The sequence below is a fragment of the Trachypithecus francoisi genome, unplaced genomic scaffold (assembly GCF_009764315.1).
Source record: "Trachypithecus francoisi isolate TF-2019V2 unplaced genomic scaffold, Tfra_2.0 Lachesis_group17, whole genome shotgun sequence".
Lineage (NCBI taxonomy): Eukaryota > Metazoa > Chordata > Mammalia > Primates > Cercopithecidae > Trachypithecus > Trachypithecus francoisi.
In genome coordinates this window covers 23,444,700-23,466,796 of record NW_022681462.1, presented here as the reverse complement: position 1 = coordinate 23,466,796, position 22,097 = coordinate 23,444,700, and the positions used below count along the sequence as shown (strand labels likewise).

The window sequence follows — 22,097 nt, the reverse complement described above, 5'->3', positions numbered from 1 at the left end:
GGAGTTTGAGACCAGCCTGGGAAACCTGGGGAAACCCCATCTCTACTAAAAATACAAAAAATTAGCTGGGTGTGGTGGTGCATGCTTGTAGTCCCAGCTACTCTGGTGGCTGAGGCATGAGAAGTGCTTGAATTCAGAAGGCAGAGGTTGTAGTGAGCTGAGATTGCATCACTGCATTCCAGTCTGGGTGACAGAGTAAGATTCTATGTAAAAAAAAAAAAAAAAAGAAAAAGAAAAGAAAAAACGACCGGGCGCGGTGGCTCACACCTGTAATCCCAGCACTTTGGGAATCCAAGGCGGGCGGATCACAAGGTCAGGAGATTGAGACCATCCTGGCTAATACGGTGAAACCCTGTCTCTACTAAAAATACAAAAATTAGCCGGGCATGGTGGTGGGCGCCTGTAGTCCCAGCTACTGGGGAGGCTGAGGCAGGAGAATGGCGTGAACCCGGGAGGCAGAGCTTACAGTGAGCCGAGGTCGCGCCACTGCACTCCAGCCTGGGTGACAGAGCGAGACTCCATCTCAAAAAAAAAAAAAAAAAAAAAAGAGTTTGGCTCTTTCTTGCTCTCTCAATCTCACACATGCTCTTTTGCCCTTCTGCCTTCTGCCATGGAATGGTGCTGCATGAAGGCCCTCACCAGATTCTTGTGCCATGCTCTTGGGCTTCTCACCCTCTGTAACTATGAGCCTAATAAACTTCTATTGTTTATAAATTACCTATCTCAGGTATTCTGTTGTAGCAGCATAAAACAGACTAATACACATGATGATACATTTCAAAGGAAAATAAAACAAGGATGGTAATTATGGAGTACTGAGGTGGAGAGTGCTTGCAATTTTATACTGGGTGATCAGAGAATGCCACATTGAAAGCATAGTATTTGAGAAGAGAGCAGTAGGAGAGAGTGACCCATACAGCTATCCAGAGGAAGACTATTTCAGGCAGAGAAAACAGAAAGCACAGAGGCTCCTAAGTGGGATGGTGCCTGGGTTGTCTGAAGAACAGGAAAAGGGCAGGGTTGTTTTAGTAGTGTTAGCAAGGCAGAGAGGATTTAGAGAGATCAGAGAAGTCATGGAACACCAAATGTGTACAGGACCTTACAGGTGGTTGTAAAAGTTTTCCTTTTATTGGGAGAGAGATGGGAAAGCACTGGAGGGATCTGAGCATAAGGGATCTGCTTAGACTCAGAATCATTCCTGCTTCAGTTTTGAGAATAAACCATAGACTCTAGGGAGGAGCTAGGAGACTATCTAGGAGGTTGTTTCTATATTACAGATGAGAGATTCTGGGGATGTGATTCATTTGGGGATACATTTTGAAGAAGAAGGCAAAAGCATTTGCTGAAGACATGGAGATGGAGTATACAAAAAAGGGAATAATCGGTGATGACTCCACAGTTTAGGGCCTTTGCACTGGGAGGATAAAAATTGTCATTTTCTGAGGTGGGGAAGACTGCAGAAGGAGCAGGATTCTTTGGAGGAGATTAAAGTTCAGTTTTGGGGCTGGGTGCAGTGACTCACGCCCGTAATCTCAGCACTTTGGGAGGCCAAGGCTGGCAGATCGCTTGAGACCAGGAGTTTAAGAACAGCCTGGCCAACATGGTGAAACCCCATCTCTACCAAAAAATACAAAAATTAGCCAGGTGTGGTGATGCATGCCTGTAGTACCAGCTGCTTGGGAGGCTGAGCCAGGAGAATCGCTTGAACCCAGGAGGTGGAGGTTTCAGTGACCCCAGAACTTGCCACTGCACTCCAGCCTGTGTGACAGAGCAAGACTCCATCTCAAAAAAAAAAAAAAAAAAATTCTGTTTTGGATGTGTTAAGTTGAGATGCCCACTGGATATCAAAGAGGAGACGTCATAGACATATATGTAAGTTTGGAGTAAAATGGAGAAGTCTGGACTGTTGATACAAATTTGCAAGTCTTCAGCAGACAGTTTTTAAAGCCTCAAGATAGGATGAGATTACTTAGGGAATGAGTACAGATGGAGAAGAGAAGTTGTGGAGATAAGGAGGAATCCAGAAAAACAGGCAGATACAGGGTTACCAAATGAAATAAAGGACACCCAGTTATATTTTAAATAAATAATTTTTAGTACATAATTATGCAATATTTGGCATAAACTTATACACAAAGTTATTTGTTATGTATCTGAAATTCAGGCTTAACTGCATTTTTGTTTGTTAAATCTAACATTCCTAGCCTGAGAACCACTGGCCATGGAGGCAGGAGGAGAATCAGGAAAATGTGATGTCTTGGAAGTATAATATAGTTTTAAAAGTATTTCAAGAAGAAATGTGTTATTGAAATGTCACAAACTCCTGATAAGTCAAGTACATAGAGAATTGATTTAATAACATGGAAGTCATTGATGACCTTCATATGAGATGTTTCTGTGAAATGGTGGGTACAAAAGTTTGATTGAAGTAGGTTCAAGAGAGAATAGAGGTAAGGAATAGAAAAATGCCAAGGGCAGGATGTGTAGTTTACATGAAACCTACTCACTATTCACTTTTCTGTTACTGTTGAATCTTGGTCGCAGATCTACAGCTGAAGCACAGAATACTGTTCGTAGTCCCCACAAGCGTTCCATGTTTCCCTGTTTACAACAGGTTTTCTCCCATATGCACCTGCTTGTTTGCAGGGCACATTCTCCTCTTGTCACTGCCTGGTTCTAATCTATGGAGCCTCTGTCCCTGCTTATAGTACTCTCTGCAGTGACCCCACTCCCCAGATTAGAAGATGCCAGTGTCAGCCTCCCTCAAAATTATATGTTACCATCAGTATAATGTGTTTAACAATGCCAATAAGACAAATGAGGTGTGTCAATAAGAATTATAGCTGATATCTGAATATTCATTGCAAATACGAGTAAGCATGCTACATGTAACTTGAAGTGAAAACAGCATTTATTATATACTTTTTGTATGTTGATATTTCGTAACACTTTAAAGTGTTATTGCTAGAGTAAAATTACAAGGTAATTAATGATGACTGTAAAAGCTGTTAATTTTAAATATCAAAAAGTTGATTAATTTTAAATATCAAAAAAGACTTTAAGTAGGCCAGGCATGGTGACTCATGCCTGGAATCCTAGTACTTTGGGAGGCTGAGGTAGGAGATTGCTGGGTTTGAGACCAGCCTGGGCAACATAGGGAGACCTTGTCTCTATGAAATAAAAATTTTTTAAAAATTAGCTGGATGTGGTGGCACATGCCTGTGGTCCCAGCTACTTGGGAGGCTGAGGAGGAAGGATTACTTGAGCCCAGGAGGACTCGAGCTGTGATCGCACCACTGTATCCCAGCCTGGGTGACCCAGCGAGTCTCTCTCTCTCTCTCTCTCTCTCTCTCTCTCAAAAAAAGAGATTTTAAGTAAATAGGGGAAATAGATTGAGCTAATACAAACCTTAAGAAAGTATGTGAGACAGGGGAGGGCATGGTGGCTCACACCTGTAATCCCAGCACCTTGGGAGGCCGAGGTGGGCAGATTACAAGGTCAGGAGATCGAGACCATCCTGGCTAACATGGTGAAACCCCATCTTTACTGAAAATACAAAAAAATTAGCCGGGCATGGTGATGGGCACCTGTAGTCCCAGCTACTCGAGAGGCTGAGGCAGGAGAATGGTGTGAACCCTGGAGGCAGAGCTTGCAGTGAGCCAAGATAGCGCCGCTGCACTCCAGCCTGGGCAACAGAGAGAGACTGTGTCTCAAAAAAAAAAAAAAAAAAGAAAAATAGTATGTGAGATATATAACTTAGGAATAAATTTTTATTTCTTTTGATTCAATAAGTATTTATTTAAATTGTAAATAATAATACAGGCAAAACAAATCAAATTACAACTGAAAATTGCTACAAACAATAAGAAAACTTTGTAAGGCCACTAATAAAAAATAAATATTCTGAAATCAATAGTTTCACAGCCAGTTAGAAGACACAATAGAAGACTATATAAAATAGGGCAAAAAAGAGCAAATAGTAGGTATAAATTAACAAAAATGTGCAGATGTATATAAGGAAAACTAAAACTTTGCCAAAAGACAAAAAAGTAGACCAGAATAGAAAAGTATAAAGTGTTCTTGAACAGGAAGACTTGGCATTACATTACAAAGATGTTAGATCTCCCTAAATTAATTATTTTTAATATAATCTCGATAAAAAATACCAAGTTTTTTAATCAAATGAAACAACAAGAATAGATATAAACTAAATGTAATGCCGGGCACTAGCTTAATGCTGTACTGGAGGCAAGAGAAATGCTAAAAAGGGTATTACTGGGTCAAATGGCAAAATAAAAACATGAATGGCAGAAGAGCTACAAGTATTGTATCAATGTAAATTTATGAAGTTGATCACTGTACTGTGGTTATGTAAAATAATATCCCTATTTTTAGGAAATGCACACTTGGGGAACTTAGGGGCAAAGGCCATGATGTATGAAATTTATCCCTAAATGGGTCAGCAAAAAAGTTATGTACGAAAGAGAAGGAGAAGAAGAGAAGATGAAACTATAAAACAAATATTAACAAGTGTGACCCTGGGTGAAGGATATGTGACTATTTTTATACTACTTTTATGTTTGCAACTATTTGTGAATTTGAATTTATTTCCAAATAAAGAGTAAAAAAGAAAAGAATGGGTAGAAAGAGTCTGAAAAGAAGAGCAATTGAAAGAGACTAGTCTGACCATAAATATATCATTGATATGGTATGGTTTTGGCACATGAATAGACACACAAAGAAACAGAAAGAAAAGTAAAGAAAAAGATGACTAGTGTAGGGAAATTCAGTTTATGATAAAGGATGCATCTCGATGTTAATAAATTGTGTTGTGACAACTGGATATCTATCTGGAAAAGATAAAATTGGATCCATAGCCCACACTATTCATCGGGATAAACTCCAAAAGTAGCAAAGATTTATATAGAAAAAAATAAAACCTCAAATGTAGTAGAAGAAAATATGGACAAATTTCTTTGTAACATTGGAGTGAGGAAGGCCTTTCTATGAATCAAAGTCTAGAAACCAAATAAAAAAAGATTGATATATTTTACTACACAAAAATATTCTGATGACAAAAAAGGCAGAGAAAAATAGGAAAATTTTGCAATTCATAAGACTGACAAAGGGTGGTTTTTTTCTGTTTTTTGTTTTTGTTTTTGTTTCTTGAGACTGAGTCTCGCTCTATCGCCCAGGCTGGAGTGCAGTGGTGCAATCCCGGCTCGCTGCAACCTCTGCCTCCCAGGTTCAAGTGATTCTCTTGCCTCAGCCTCCTGAGTAGCTGGGATTACAGATGCACACCGCTATGCCCAACTAATTTTTGTATTTTTAGTAGAGACAGGGTCTCGAACTCCTGACCTCAAGCGATCCATCCGCCTTGGCCTCCCAAAGTGCCGCCGCGCCCGGCCACCCCCTCACTTTTTTTTTTTTTTAATATATATAAGGATTTCACTGAAATCAAGACAAAAAGACAACCCAATATAAAAACAGGCAAAGGATATAAACAGATAGTTCTCAGAAAAAGAAATATGAATGACTTTAAACTCATAGAAGATGCTCAATTTCACTCAAAATATGAGAACTGCAAATTAAAACAAAATGGACATGCTGTTTATCATCTATGAACTTGGTTAAAAAATTCCAAATGTTTGATGACACATAATTTTGGCAAGAAACTCTTATGCGTTGCTGATTGGAGCCCAAAAGATAACAATCCTATGTAAGGCAATTTGGAAATATCTCTCAAAATTACATGTTTCTATCTTCTGACCAGTAATCCCACTTCTGGAAATTTACCTCAAATATACTTCACATGCATGAAATAACTTGTGTTCAACTTGTGTTCAAGGTCATGCATGGCAGCATTGCTTGTAACAATGAAAGACTAGAAAAGATCCAAATGGACATAGTTAAATATGCTAAGGTACATCCTACATCATGGAATAATATACAGCTATAAAAATCAATGAAAATTGCTCTTATACTGATGTGAAAAGATCTCTAGAATGTACTGAATGAAGAAGGCAAAGTAAAAAATGGAAAGAAGAATATCTTATGCAGAATGCAATCTTGTGCAATAAAGGGGGAATATATACTTAGATTTTCTAACATTCACATATTAAATACTGGAAAGATCCACAATAAATCATAAAACTAGTTAACTATAGAGGAGGGGGAGGGAAGTTGGAGTGAAAGTGAATATACTCAGAGTGTACCTTTTGCATTACTTTGACTTTTTAAGTCATATAAATGTATTCCCTATTCAAAAAATAAATAGACAGCTTCTTAAAAACGTAAATGTTCTTAAAAAAGAATAGGGAGTGATAATAGAATTATAATCTTTGTAGACTTGCTTGGTATTTTAGCATTCATAACATTCAAAGAAATCTTCAAAAACTGTATTTAATTTTTATTTATTTAGTATTATTTAGCTTTGAGTCTTCAAGAAAAAGTCCTGTTTGAGAATTGTTTACATCTTGTTGAGGATGACTTCAAAGAAGAATATCAACTTTGCTACCCCAGAGTTTATGAGGAGGAAAACTCTAAAATGACATAGAAAAACCACCATGTTGAAACAACTTTGATTAAGATAAAATATAAACAATGAATTAAAAAAGTTTAGAGGAAATGAGGTATCTCAAACCCATTCTGTTTTTACTAATCATATTTCAAAACAAGACTTCATAAAAATATTTCAAGAAGATAGTTCCTTTTACTCTTGAGTCTATGCAAAAATTTAAACAGAAAGCTTGACAAAAATATTGCTGTAGACTGCCAACTATTTTTAGTAGCAGATGAAGGATTTTTGACATTTGATGAAGATATAAAGTTCCTTCCATAAAACGTGTTACTAAAAGCAGTTTCTAGAATTAAAGTCTGCTGTGTATAAAAAGGTTAATGATATTATTAAATGTGCTACTTTTGTACCCTGTATATCAGACACTTGGACATGAAGAAACAACCAGAAGTCTTTTTAAAATATAAGATAGCACCGTGGGTTGCTGGCAGTAAACAGAAAGAGAGTAGACCTTTTCCATATTCTTCTTCAGCCAAAGCAAACTATGTGATATACAAGATACTGTGGAATTGCCTTTGCCTTGTCATGTACTTATTCGAGATGTTCACAAAAGATAATGCAACACTTATGACATATCAAGAAGTCCTCTTAAATACCAAAATAAAGCCTTGACCTTTTACTTTGCAGATCACTGTAACAACACAATAACCCTTGTGATTTGCAGAGAAAAGAGTTTACTGGCTGGAACCTGCTGTAGACATAACCAACTCAGTTGTCTTGTGAGGGCAATATATCTTTCACTGAAATCAGTTGTAAAGATCCTCCTATCAGCTTACTCTAGTGACAAGTTTGAAACTGATGAGCGTGCAGTAAAACCTGAGATGCAGATGTTGTGATGGTTAATATTGAGCCTCAACTTGATTGGATCGAAGGACGCAAAGTATTGTTCCTGGGTGTGTCTGTGAGGGTGTTGCCAAAGGAGATTAACATTTGAGTCAGTGGACTGGAAGAGGCCGACCCACCCTCAGTCTGGGTGGGCACCATCTAATCAGCTGCCAGTGCGGCTGGAATAAAGCAGGGATAAGTTGGAAAGAGCAGACTTGCTGAGACTTCCAGTCTTCATCTTTCTCCTGTGCTGGATATTTCCTGCCCTCAAACATCAGACTGCAAGTTCTTCAGCTTTTGGACTCTTGGACTTACACCAGTGATTTGCTAGGGGCTCTCAGGCCTTCAGACTGAATGCTGCACTGTGGGCTTTCCTACTTCTGAGGTTTTGGGACTCAGACTGGATGCCTCGCTCCTCAGCTTGCAGATAGCCTATTGTTGGGACTTCACCTTGTGGTCCTGTGAGTCAGTACTCCTAATAAACTCCCCTTCATATATACATATGTCCTATTACTTCTGTCCCTTTAGAGAATCCTGACTCAAACAGATGTAAATTCATTTAAATTACATTGTTCCATCATATCCTATTTCAAGATTCAGTATTTAAAGGCAAATATTTTCTCAAGTGATTGTTTGAAGCAGCAAGTACATGGGAAAATATTGTAAATAAAATTATACTTGAGGACAATTATCTTAAATCTGATTTTGAAAATATTCAGAGGCTGAGCCAGGAGGATCATTTGAGGACAAGAGTTTGAGACCAGCCTTGGCAACAAAGCAAGACCTTATCTCTACAAAAATTTAAAAATTTAGCCTGGTGTGGTGGCACACATGTAGTCCCAACTACTCAGGTGGCTGAAGCAGGAGGGTCTCTTGAGCCGAGGAGTTTGAGGTTACAGTGAGCTATGACTGGGCCACTGCTGCATTCCAGCTTGGGTGACAGAGTAAGACTCTGTCTCAAAAAAAGAAAATATTCAGAAAGCATTTTCTTTCAGCAGTGCACGAAGCTTCAGTTTGTAAAACTGCCATAATGAAAATGTACTGTCACCATCAATCTTTAATCAAGAATGAAAGAAGATGTTTTTACCTTGATTAGCTACGATTAAAGAGAAAGAAAGGCTCAATAACATGATAGCAACATCACCATCAGCAGGGTCTGAATGGCAGAGAAAGCCAAAAAAATATTTTGCTCTGGTACCTGCCTCCGACAAAAATGAGCATCTATTTAGAATTACAAATATTCAGTATAGTGACCACAGGAGCAAACTCACAGTACTGATGAATTACTATAATAGTAAATTGTTAAAATCTGACAATTAACACTGTGATAATACAATTTAAAAAATTATATATTTGTATTCAAGTGTTCATGGCAGCATTATTCACAATAGCCCAAAATTGGAAACAGTGTGAGAGTCCATCAGATGGTAAATGGATAAATGAAACATGCTGTACTCATATAACACTCGACAATAAAGAGTAACAAAGTCCTGATGCATGCCACAACGTAAGTGAACCTCATGAAGGAAGCCAGACAATGCGTAACTATGTATTGTATAATTCCGCTTATATGAAATTTCTAGAAAGGGCAAAACTATAGAATCAGTAAGCAAATCAGTGGTTTTCTCAGACTAGGGGTGGAAGAGCCATGAGCTGCAAATAAGCATGAGATAACTTTTTAGAGTGCTAGAAGTGTTCTAAAACTAGATTACAACTGTAAGAATTATACAGTACAGCTCTAAATTTAGGTTTTTGATCCATTCTGAATTAATTTTTTGTTTTGCCTAAACAACAGACATTTATTTTCTCACAGTTCTGGAGACTAGAAGTCCAAGATCAAGGTGCTGTCAGGGTTGGTGTCTTGTGAGGGCTCTCCTGCTGGCAGGAGATGGCCACCTTCTCATTGTGTTCTCACATGGCCTTTCCTCTGCATGCATGCACAGACAGAGAACACTCTCTGCTGTCTCTTCCTCATTGCAAACAAGAGGGTCATTCGAAGAGTAAGTGTCTCTCTCTCTCTCTCACTGGGGGGCCACCTCTTCCTTCTAGGCTGTTACAGCCACAATCTCACCAACCTATCTGACAAGGGAGTCAGGCTGATCTCGAACTCCTGGGCTCAAGCAATGCTCCCGACTCAGCCTCCCAAAGTGCTGGGATACAAACGTGAGTCACTGTGCTCTGCCAGATAGCTATTTAAAAAAGAAAAGAAAAGAACAAGTGTTTTGAGGATGTGGAACAATTGGATCTCTTGTGTACTGTTAGTGGGAAAGTAAAATGATAGACATTTTACATCTTCCTTCCAATGTAGGTGATTTTTATTTTATTTTCTTGCCTAAGTACTTTGGCTGGGACTTCCAGTACTATGTTGAATAGAAGTGGTGAAAGTGGGCATCCTTACCTTGTTTCTGATCTTAGAGGAAAGGCTTTCAGTCTTTCTCCATTGATTAAGATATTTGCTGTGGATTTTTCATGTATGGGTTTTATTACATTGAGGTAATAATATTCCTTCTATTTCTAGTTTGTTATATATTTTTATCATAAAAGGGTGTTTAATTTTGTCAAATGTTTTTTCTGTATCAATTGAGAGAATTAAGTGGTTTTTCCTCCCCCTGAATCCTGTTAATGTGGTGTATTATAATGATTGATTTTCAAATGTTGAACCATCCTTTCATTCCAGGAATACATCTCACCAGGCCATGTTGAGTAATTCTTTTAATGTGCTGTTGAGTTCAGTTTGCTGGTATTTTGTTGAGGGTTTTTGCATCAGTGTTCATAAGGGATATTAGTTTGAGTTTTCTTCTCTTGTAGTGTCTTTTTTGGTTTTGGTATCAGGGTAATGCTGACCTCATAGAATGAGTCAGGGAGATTTTTCTCTTCAGTTTTTTAGAAAAGTTTGAGAAGGATCCGTATTAGTTCTTTAAATGTTTGGTGAAATTCACCAGTGATGCCATCAGATCCAGGGCTTTTCTTTTGTTCTTTTTCTTCTTTTCTTTCTTTCTTTCTTTCTTTTTTTTTTTTTTTTTTTTTTTTTGAGACAGTGTTGCTCTGTTGCCCAGGCTGGAGTGCAGTGGCAAGATCTCAGCTCACTGCAATCTCCATCTCCTGAGTTCAAGGGATTCTTGAGCCACAGCCACTTAAGTAGTTGGAATTACAGGTGCATGCCACCACATCTGGCTAATTTTGTATTTTTAGTAGAGGCAGGGTTTTGTCACATTGGCCAGGCTGGTCTTGAACTCCTGGCCTTAAGTGACCTGCCTGCCTCAGCCTCCCAAAGTGCCGGGATTACAGGCATCAGCCGGTCTAGATGTAGGGCTTTTCTGACGACCCCAAATCTGGAGATTTTTGACTAATGATTCAATTTCCTTATTCTTTATAGGTTTACTCAGATTCTCTGTTTCTTCATAATTTAACCTTAATAGATTTTGTGTTTCTAGAAATTTGTTCATTTCATGTGGGTTTTAAAATTTGTTGACATACAATTGTTCATAACACTCTCTTATAATCTTTTTATATCTGTAGAATCAGTAATAATGTCCCCACTTTCACTTCTGATTTTATTAATTCACGTCTTCTTTTTTTTTTTTTTTCTTTTTTTGAGACAGGGTCTCGCCCTGTCTCTCAGGCTGGAGTGCAGTGGCCTGATCATTTGAGCCTCCCAGGCTCAAGCGATCCTCCCACACCATCACACCCAGTTAATTTAAAAAATATTTGTATAGAGATGGGGTCTCACTGTGTTGCCCAGGCTGGTCTCAAACTCCTGGGCTCAAGTCATCCGCCAGCCTCAGCCTCTCAAAGTGCTGGGATTACAGGTGTGTGCTACTGCAACTGGCCTCATTTTTAAAAAGTCTATCTAGATAAATGTTTGTTATATTCAAAGAACCAGTTTCTGGTTTTATTAATTTTCTTTATTGTTTTTCTGTTCTCTATTTTGTTGGTCTCTGTGCTCATCTTTTAAATTTCCTTTCTTGTGCTAGCTTTGGGTTTAGTTTGTTCTTCTTTTTCTAGTTCTATAAATTATAAAATTAGGTTTGACATCTTTCTTTTTTAATGTAAACATGTATAGCTATAAATTTCCACTACAGCACTGCCTTAAGGCACAAAACCATAAATTTTGGTATGTTATGTTTTCATTGTCATTTGAATTTCTACTTTGATTTATTGGTTGTTTATTTTCATAAGTTTGTGAATTTTCTAGTTTTATGTCTGCGTTTTTTTGCTTTTCTCTTCTTTTTCATATTGTTTTGATTGGTAAACATGATTATTTAGTTTCATGTATAAATTATGAGTGCTATATAAATTAGTACCATTTCTACTTGCTATCCACAATGACCAGAATAATCTCTTAACTTCATAATTCCTATTTTTTCTATCTTCTTTACTTTACAACTAATTTCAGCCCCTTTTGATTTTTAAAAATACATTTTCATCAAAAAACATATTTAACTGAAAAAGAAGTTAAATGAAATACTCTTATACATTGAATTATCAAGAATACCAGAATACCAATGAAAAATGATACTTCAGTTTATATAATATATTTTCATAAAGTCAAATCATTATTTCATTTGATTCTTACAATGTTTCTGATATAAATTATCACCATTTTATAGTTGAGGCAACTTAGACAGTGGCAGAGCTGGAATGAGAATTAAGAACTGATTGATGGGCCAGGCGCGGTGGCTCAAGCCTGTAATCTCAGCACTTTGGGAGGCCGACACGGGCGGATCACGAGGTCAGGAGATCGAGACCATCCTGGCTAACACGGTGAAACTCCGTCTCTACTAAAAAATACAAAAAAACTAGCTGGGCGAGGTGGCGGGCGCCTGTAGTCCCGGTTACTCGGGAGGCTGAGGCAGGAGAACGGCATGAACCCAGGAGGCAGAGCTTGCAGTGAGCTGAGATCTGGCCACTGCACTCCAGCCTGGGCAACAGAGCAAGACTCCGTCTCAAAAAAAAAAAAAAAAGAAAGAAAGAAAAGAACTGATTGATTTACTTACGTTGCCCTACATACTATATAATCAGAACAATATTCTACATAGAATTGTAAAAAGATTAAAATATCCAATAAGAATGATAGTGTTAGGCCAGGCATAGTGACTCATACCTGTAATCCCAGGACTTTAGGGTGCTGAGGTGGGAGAATTACCTGATCTTAGGAGTTTGAGACCGGCCTGGGTAACATAGTAAGACCCATCTCTACAAAAAATAAAGATTAGCTAGGCATGGAGGCACGTGCCTTAATCTCAGCTACTTGGGAGGCTGAGGCAGGAGAATTGGTTTCACCCAGAAATTTGAGGCTGCAGTGAGCTATGATTGCACTGTAACCACCCAATGGATTCACCCTGCCTGCTGCCTAGACAAAGTCGATTTACTAAGACAGATGAATTGCAATAGAAATAGACTAATTCAAGCACAGCCAGCTGTGTGGGAGACCGGAGTTTTATTATTACTCAAATCAGTCTCCCCATTGAGAGTGGGGTTTTGAAGTCTCCAACATTTATTTTAGAAATGTCTATTTCTTTCTTCAATTCTGTCAGTTTTTGCTTCACAAGTTTTGATTGTTATTAGGTGCATAAATGTTTATAATTATTATACCTTCTCGCTACATTGAACCTCCTATTAATGTTTAATGTTTTTCTTTGTCTCATTTAATCTTTTTTGACTTAAAGTCTATTTTGTTCATTGTTAGAATAGCAACCCCTGCTCTCTTTTGGTTACTATTTGCATGGAGAATCTTTTTCCATTCTTTCATGTTCAATCTTTTGTGTCTTTGAATCTAAAGTGAACTTCCTGTAGACAGCATAGAGTTCAATCATGTTTTTCTACCCATTCTGCTAATCTCTTTTGATTAGAAAGTTTAACTCATTTACATTTAAAATAATGATGGATGAGGAGATACTTCTGTCATTTTGCTGGGTGTTTTCTAAATGCCTTGTAGATTTTTGTCCCTTATTTCCTACATTTAATTGATATTTTGTAGTGAAAATCTTCTTTTGCATTTAACTGATATTTTGTAGTGAAAAATTTCAACTCCTTTTTCATTTCCTTTTGTATACATTCTTTTTTTTTTTTTTTTTCTGAGACGGAGTCTCGCTCTGCCGCCCAGGCTGGAGTGCAGTGGCCGGATCTCAGCTCACTGCAAGCTCTGCCTCCCGGGTTCACGGCCATTCTCCTGCCTCAGCCTCCAGAGTAGTTGGGACTACAGGCGCCCACCACCTCGCCCGGCTAGTTTTTTGTATTTTTTAGTAGAGACGGGGGTTTCACCGTGTTAGCCAGGATGGTCTCGATCTCCTGACCTCATGATCCACCCGTCTCGGCCTCCCAAAGTGCTGGGATTATAGGCTTGAGCCACCGCGCCCAACTCTTTTGTATACATTCTACAGCTGTTTTCTCTGTGATTAACATGGAGATTTAATGTACTATTCTAAAGGTATAATATTCTAACTTGAAATTATACCAGTTTAATGTCCATAATGTACAAAAATTCTGTTCCTTTACAGCTCTGTCTTCACAGTTTCAGCTGTCAGTGTCACAAAATTATATCCATATGCATTTTGTGCTTGAAAACCTAAATTAATAATTTTTTAAATGCATCAGTCTCTTAAATTATGTAAAAGTCAAAGTGAACAGTTACAAACCAAAGTTATGGTAATGCTGGCTTATATTTTATATTTTTAAAAAGTTATTTTATTTTATTTTTATAGAGACAAGGTCTTACTCTGTTGCCCAGGCTGGAGTGCAGTGGCACAATCGTAGCTCACTGTAACCTCAAACTTCTGGGCTGAGTGATCCTCCCACCTCAGCCTCCTGAGTAGTTGGGACTATTTGTGCATGCCATCTTGCCTGGATAATTTTTAAATTTTTTTATAGAGACTACGTTGCCCAAGCTGGTCTCCAACTCCTGACCTCAAGTGATCTTCCTACCTTGGCCTCCCAAAGTGTCGAGATTACAGGTGTCAGCTACCACACCCAGCAATACTGGCTTTTAGACTAATATTTTTTAAAAATGTATTCATCCCTTTTTGTCATGTAGCATTTCTTAAGTCATGTAGAAACAAAAAATGATGCCACAAACTGTTGTTAAAATACACTAGCTTTGGCCGGGCGCGGTGGCTCAAGCCTGTAATCCCAGCACTTTGGGAGGCCGAGACAGGCGAATGACAAGGTCAGGAGATCGAGACCATCCTGGCTAACAAGGTGAAACCCCGTCTCTACTAAAGAATACAAAAAACTAGCCGGGCGAGGTGGCGGGCGCCTGTAGTCCCAGCTACTCGGGAGGCTGAGGCAGGAGAATGGCATAAACCCAGGAGGCGGAGCTTGCAGTGAGCTGAGATCCGGCCATTGCACTCCAGCCCGGGCGACAGAGCGAGACTCCGTCTCAAAAAAAAAAAAAAAAACACTAGCTTTTATAATGTCTCATGTATTTACTTTTATTGAGATCTTTATTCCCTCATATGGTTTTGAGTTACTGTCTAGTATCCTTTCATTTCACCTTGCATGACTACCTTGAGCATTTCTTACAAGGCAGCTCTAGTGGTAATGAACTCCCTCAGCTTTTGTTTATTTGGGATTGTGTTAATTTCTTTCTCTCTTTTGGAAGACATATATAGTCATCCCTTGGTATCTGTGAAAGATTGGTTCCAGGATACCCTGTAGATACCAAAATGCATAAATTTTCAAGTTTCTTATGTAAATGGCGTAATGTTTGCATTTAACCTGTGTACAACTTGCATATACTTTATTCACATACTTGATTGCTTCTAATACCTAATACAATATAAATGCAATGTAAATAATTGTTATACTATATTCAGAATTGTTTTTAAATTTGTATTATTTTTATAGTTTTAAAAAAATATTTTTAGCCTGGGCATGGTTGCTCACATCTGTAATTCCAACACTTTGGGAGGCCAAAATGGGAGGATCACTTGTTGCTAGGAGTTCAAAACCAGCCAGGGCAACATAGTGAGACCCCATCTTCACAAAAAACTTAAAAATTAGCTGGGTGTGGTGGTGCATGTCTGTAGTCCTAGCTACTTGGGAGGCTGAGGCAAGACGATTTCTTGAGACTGGCAGTTCAAGACTGCAGTGAGTTATGATCATGCCACTGTACTCCGGTCTAGATAATAGAGCAAGGACCCATTTCTAAATATAAACATATATTTTTTGATACACGGTTGGTTAAATCTGTGGATGTAGAATCTAGAAGCTAGATTTTTGTTAGTTGGTTCACTACATCATCATTTATTTATAGCATCAAAAAGTTATGTGTTCAATATTAATTAAATGGTTAAATAAAATATAACACATTGAAGATAGTCTATGATGCAACTGTTAGAATTATGTTTTAATTCTAATCTCAGAAGGCTGAGCTTATGCAGTTTTTTTTTTTTTTAACGGTTTACTACTTTTTTTGGTCTGGCTTCCAAAAAAGAAAAAAAGTAAAATGAAGGGAGGAAATAAAGGGCATTAGCCCTTTAAATCTCCTGGAAGTCACTTCAGCCAGAGAGGGAGGGAGTTGCAACAATGGAGGGAGGTACTACAACAATAGCTGCTGCCTCATTGTCTTTTTTTTTTTTTTTTTTTTTTTTCTGAGATGGAGTCTCCCTTTCTCCCCCAGGCTGAAGTACAGTGGCATGATCACTGCTCACTGCAGCCTTGACCTCCCAGGCTCAAGTGATCCTCCCACCTCAGCCTCCCGAGTAGCTGGAGCTACAGGTGCACACCACTATGCCCAGCTAGTTTAAAAAATTTTTTGTAGTGACTGGGTTTCACTACGTTGACTGGGTTGGTCTCCAACTCCTGGGCTCAAATGTTCCTCCCATCTCAGCCTTCCCAAGTGCCTTTGTCTTCACCTCTGTGATTAGAAGCAGCAGTAGGCCATCAGAGCACAGATCCCTGATAGCTGAAGGACAAGGTCCTTTTTGCCCACCCTTGGCTCCCACAGGCTGTTTGTATCTACTACAGGAACACATGCACAGCTGTCTGTCATGGGGTAGGAGTGGGAATTAATCACTGCTACTGTGCTAAGAGCTAAAATGGACTGAAATTAACTACCTATTAAGGTCCAGACCTTTTCCTAGAAGTTGCAATCTTTCAGCAGACTCCAGAGTTATAAAATAGTTACATCAGACAGATGCTGCCAGTGTAATTGTTGTCTAGGTGGAGAGACAGATTCTTGGTTCTTCCCTGAATCCTGAGTTAATTTTTGCATATGGTGTGAGGTAAAGGTCCAACTTCATTTCTTTTGCATGTGGATATCCTGTTTTCCCAAAACACCTTTGAAGAGACTGTCCTTTTCCCATTGAATAGTCTTGACAGCCTTGTCAGAAACCAAATAGATATGAAGATTTATTTTGACTTTACTGCATTGATTTATATCTCTGTCCTTATGCCAATACCACAATGTTTTGATGACTGTGGTTTTGTAGTAAGACTTTGAAATTGGGAAGTGTGAGTCCTTCAACTTTGTTCTTTTACAAAATTGTTTTGACTCTTTGGGGTCTCTTGAAATTCCATATGAATTTTGGGAAAGGTTTTTCCGGTTCTGAGAAAACAAAACAGTAAAAGAAAAAGATGCCATTGGAATTTTGGTAGGAATTGCATTAAATCTGTATATCACTTTGGGCAGTACTGTTATCTTAACAATATTGAGTTTTCCAATGTATGAAGTGGGATCTTTTTCCATTTATTTAGGTCTTCTTTAATTTTCTTCAGCAATGTTTTGTTTTTTTTTTCAGTAAATAAGTTTTGTCCCTTTTTAGTTAAATTTATTTCTAAGTATCTTCGTTTTGAAATTTAAAATGGAATTGTTTTCTAAATTTCCTTTTTGAATTGTTCATTGCTAGTGTATAGAAATACAACTAATTTTTGTGTGCTGATTTTGTATCCTGCAACTTTGCTGAATTCACTTGTTAGCTCTATTGTATATGTGTATGCGTGTGTGAACACACGTGTGTATTTTTTAGGTTCTTCAGTGTATTAGATCATGTCATCTGTTTATAAAGATAATTTTACTTCTTCCTTTCCAATATGTCTTTTATTTCATTTTCTTGCCTACTTGTTCTAGCTAGGACTTCCAGTCCTATGTTTAATGGAAGTGGCAAAAGTGGGCATCCTTGTCTTGTTCTTGTTCTCAGTGTAAAGATTTTCAGTCTTTCACCATTGAGTGTGATGTTTTCTGTGGGTTTTTTGTGGATGGCCTTTATCATGTTGAAGAAGTTCCCCTCTATTCCTATTTTATTGAGTGTATTTATCATGAAAAAGTGTTGAATTTTGTCAAATGCTTTTTCTGCATCAATTGAGATTATCATGTGGGATTTTCTCTTTTATTATTTATTTATTTATTTATTTTTGGAGACAGAGTCTCAGTCTCTCACTCTGTCACCCAGGCTGGAGTGCAGTGGCGCGATCTCAGCTCACTGCAACCTCTGCCTCCTGGGTTCAAGTGATTCTCCTGCCTCAGCATCCTGAATAGTTGGGATTACAGATATGCGCCACCATGCCCGATTAATTTTTGTATTTTTTGGTAGAGATGGGGTTTCACTGTGTTGGCCAGGCTGGTCTCTCATTCTTTTAATGTGGTGTATTTCACTGATTAATTTTCATATATTAAACCAACCTTCCATTCCTGGGATAAATCCTACTTGGTCATGGGTATAATTCTTTTAATGTGCTGCTGGATTCGGTTTGCTAGTATTTTGTTGATGATATTTGCATATATGTTCACAAGTGATATTGTTCTGTAGTTCTTTTTTCTCATAGTGTGTTTGTGTGGCTTTGGGATATTGGGTAATAGTAAAAGACATGAACAATACAGTTAAAACTTTGACTTAAAAGATACATGCTATGCATGTGTGTGTGTGTATGTGTGTGTGGCTATTTTTTCAAATACTTGAGAACATCTGCAAACATATACATAAAGGTTTCCATAAATACCCCAAATTCTCTTAATATAATGTCACAAAATGAAAAACAGCAATAAAATAATTGTCCAAAAAATCAATTGGTGTTCTAAAACCATCTTTTCAAGTAACTCAAGTAAAAGAAATAAAAGTCTATTCAGAAAATAGTAACAGGCTGGGCATGGTGACTCAGGGCTGTAATCCCAGCACTTTGGGAGGCTGAGGCTGGCAGATCACTTGAGGTCAGGGGTTTGACACCAGCCTGGGCAACATGGTGAAACCCCATCTCTAAACCCCATATTTAAAAATACAAAAATTAGCCAGGCGTGGTGGCACGTGCCTGTAGTCCCAGCGATTTGGGAGGCTGAGGCAGGAGAATTGCTTGAACCCAGGAGGCAGAGGTTGTAGCAAGCCAAGATTGCGCCACTGCACTCCAGCATGGGCGACAGAGCAAGACTCCAACTCAAAACAAAAACAAAAACAAAAACAAGTAACAGTGAGAAAACAATTTGGTATAACAACAAAATTGTTCTCAGAGGAAAATTTATATTACTAAATATTTGTATTAGAAAGCAAAAAATACCAAAAACAAATGAATAAAGTATTCACCTTGTAGAAGTTCAGATTCTTTGTTTGCAAAAGCAGAAATCAACTCAGACAAAATAAAACATAAATTTTTGGTTCAGTTCCTAGAACTGAAAGAGAAAGCTGAAAAGTGAGGCCCCAAAAGGGCAGGAACCAGGATGACTCTGGAGAACCAGGTAACAGAAAGCAATGAAACAGCTACATGATGAATCAGCTACCAGATGAATCAGCTACAGCTGTTTTCAGTCTTACTTTTCTTAAGATTCAGTTGCTGTGGAGAGAGCATCCAACTATCCTAAGTTAGGTTTCACATCTATTTTTAATATAAAAATATTCAGTGCATCTTAATTGATTGTCTTGCCAATCATTATCCAATAAAGAATGTTACTTCCCCAAGAAAAATTAAGGTAATATTATGAAGAAGGGGTAATGGATGTGAGGTGGCAAAAACAACAAATTGTTCCTTAGAAGCTAGATTTTTATTACTTTGTTCACTACATCATCATTTATTTATAGCACCAAAAAGTTATGTGTTCAATATTAATTGAATGGTTAAATAAAATATAGCACATTTAAGATAGTTTATGATGCAACCATTAGTTATGTTTTAAATCAATATTTAAAGATGGAAAAATCATTATGGAAAAACAGATCAAATCTGTATATCATCTATGAATTAAATTTCATTTAGAAGATTTTTTTATTTCTTAAAATTTTTATTATACATGCTGTATTCATGGAAAACCAAGATCTTTAAAGGAACTCAAATTAGATATAAATTATGTCCAGCTCTGAGCTGGTTTTAAGTCATGTTTAGCATGGAAACAGTTAAACTGAAGCTTTCTTCTCCTTATAGGTTGCCATCATTTTCTTGATTTCCACAATAGCTTTCCCTGGATTCAGACCCTTAGGACAGGTCCTCGTGCGGTTCATGATGGTATGGCAGCGGTGTAGAGAGAATGGGTCCTGCGGCTTGGCCAGGTGCTCCTCAATGAAATCATCTCTGGAGTCAATCATCCAGCGATAGGCCTACATAAGAACTGCAGGCCCCAGATAATTGTCTCCGTGCCATCAATAGCTGGGGCAGCTGGTGCTACAGTAAGCACAGAGAATGCACTCGTAGAGCCCGTCCAGTTTCTCACGCTCTTCTGTGGACTGCAGACACTGCTGCTTGCCTTCCTGAGATTCATCCTTCTTCTTCAAATAAGGCTCAATGGATTTGTACTGTGCGTAGAAGTTGCTCAAATCGGGAACAAGATCCTTTATCACATACATATGCGGAAGAGGGTAGATTTTTGAAACCTTATTGAGGTTGGTGTCAATCCTTCGGGTGCAAGCTAGAGTGTTGCCTCCATTGATGTTCATTGCATAAGAGCTACAGATGCCTTCTCTGCATGATCTTCGGAAGGTCAAAGTAGAGTCAATTTCATTCTTAATCTGGATTAAAGCATCCAGTACCATGGGGCCACATTTATTAAGGTCAACTTCATAAGTCTGCATATGAGGTTTGTCTCCAGCCTTGTCTGGGTCCCATCGATAGATGGCAAATGTCTTGATACGGGCAGCTGCGGCTGCGGCTGTCTGGGCTCCTCGGGAGGCCTGCAGGCAGGCTCCGCCAAGGGTTGTGGCCGGTAACCAGTGCCTCAAGGAGAGTGACACCACCGCCGCCATCTTGGCTCCTCATTTAAAAGTTTTATTGCTGCATAAAACCAACACCAACACCTGAAGAAAATGCATCAAAATGTGGGCCAGCGCGGTGGCTCACGCCTGTAATCCCAGCACTTTGGGAGGCTGAGGCGGGCGGATCACGAGGCCAGGAAATCGAGACCATCCTGGCTAACCCAGTGAAACCCCGTCTCTACTAAAAAGACAAAAAAATAGCCAGGCGTGGTGGCGGGCGGCTGTAGTCCCAGCTACTTGGGAGGCTGAGGCAGGAGAATGGCAGGAACTTGGGAGGCGGAGCTTGCAGTGAGCCGAGATCGCGCCACTGCACTCCAGCCTGGGTCACAGAGCAAACCAACACTCCACCTCAAAAAAAAAAAAAAGAAAAGAAAAGAAAAGAAAATGCATCAAAATGTGAATAGTAGAATGTAGCTTTTTTTTTTCTGTTTCTCCATATGTGCATGCATGAAGAACATATATATATATTTGTATGTATATACCCCCCCAGACACACACACGTTGTAATGGGTTGAATTATGACCCCTAAAAATATCTCCATGTCCTAATACCCACGCTCCTGAGTAGTGTCTTTTTAGATATAATTGAGTTAATGATCTTGAGATGAGCTCATCCTAGATTATCTGGATGGGTCCTAAATTTAACGAGCCTTGTATAGGAGACAGAAGAGAAGACACAGACACAGAGAAAGCCATGGCCATGTGAGGACGGATACCGAGACTGGAGTTATGTAGCTACAAGGCAAGGAACTCCTGGAGTCACCAAAAGCTGGAAGAAGCCAGAAAAATTCTCTCTAGGGCCCTTGGAGGGAGGGTAGCCCTGCTGACATCTTGAGTTCAGCCTTTTTTCTCCAGAACTGGCAGAGAATAAATCTGTGTTGTTACCCAGTTTGTGGTAATTTGTCCCAGCATCCCTACAAAACATATATAAACACACACACACACAAGCACACAAATAAACAGCAGCCTTTCTATCTACGTGTTATACAAGATGTGTTTCCCCCAATTTTCTATATTTTTCCACAATAAAGAAAATAATATATTGTTTTAAAAGTTGGATATAAAGAAGTTTAGCAAATTTAATATCAGACAAAATAAAACTTAAGGAAAAAATTCAGTGGCCTATATTCTCCTAGAGCCCCTCCCTGTGAGAAGCCAGCCCCTGTGACTCGGGGACCCCCTCCAGCTGCGTCTCCTGTTCGCTGCTTTGCGACTTCGTTCGGGTTCCCGTTTCTCTTCTTCCCAGCTCTTGGCTTCGCTTCGCTTGGCTGGGGTTGGCTGGAACTTCGGTTTCTCTCCTTCGGCTGCGGCAGCCTGGGTTCCTGCCCTGCCTGACCCTGGCACTCTGCGTCCTGGCTTCTCCCTTGTCTGGGCAGGGGGAATTGCACATTTACAGAGAGAGGCGATCACCTCCTTTCCAGGTGCCCACAGCACGCATAGAGGGATAGTGGGTAAACCCGACGGTAACACGCCTGCACCACCTGTGAATTCCGAAAACAAATGCAAGGTAGGGCTTTTTTCCTACGC

General features: G+C 38.8%; 1 protein-coding gene across 1 annotated transcript; it reads right to left on the bottom strand.

Annotated features, from left to right (window-relative positions):
- Window positions 1–19,586: 19,586 nt before the first annotated feature.
- Window positions 19,587–20,575, bottom strand: LOC117062944 (succinate dehydrogenase [ubiquinone] iron-sulfur subunit, mitochondrial-like). The gene has a single exon (XM_033176790.1). It carries the CDS (start codon window positions 20,560–20,562, stop codon window positions 19,963–19,965), a length of 600 nt encoding a protein of 199 aa, XP_033032681.1. The 5' UTR covers window positions 20,563–20,575; the 3' UTR covers window positions 19,587–19,962.
- Between the last annotated feature and the right edge of the window lie 1,522 nt (window positions 20,576–22,097).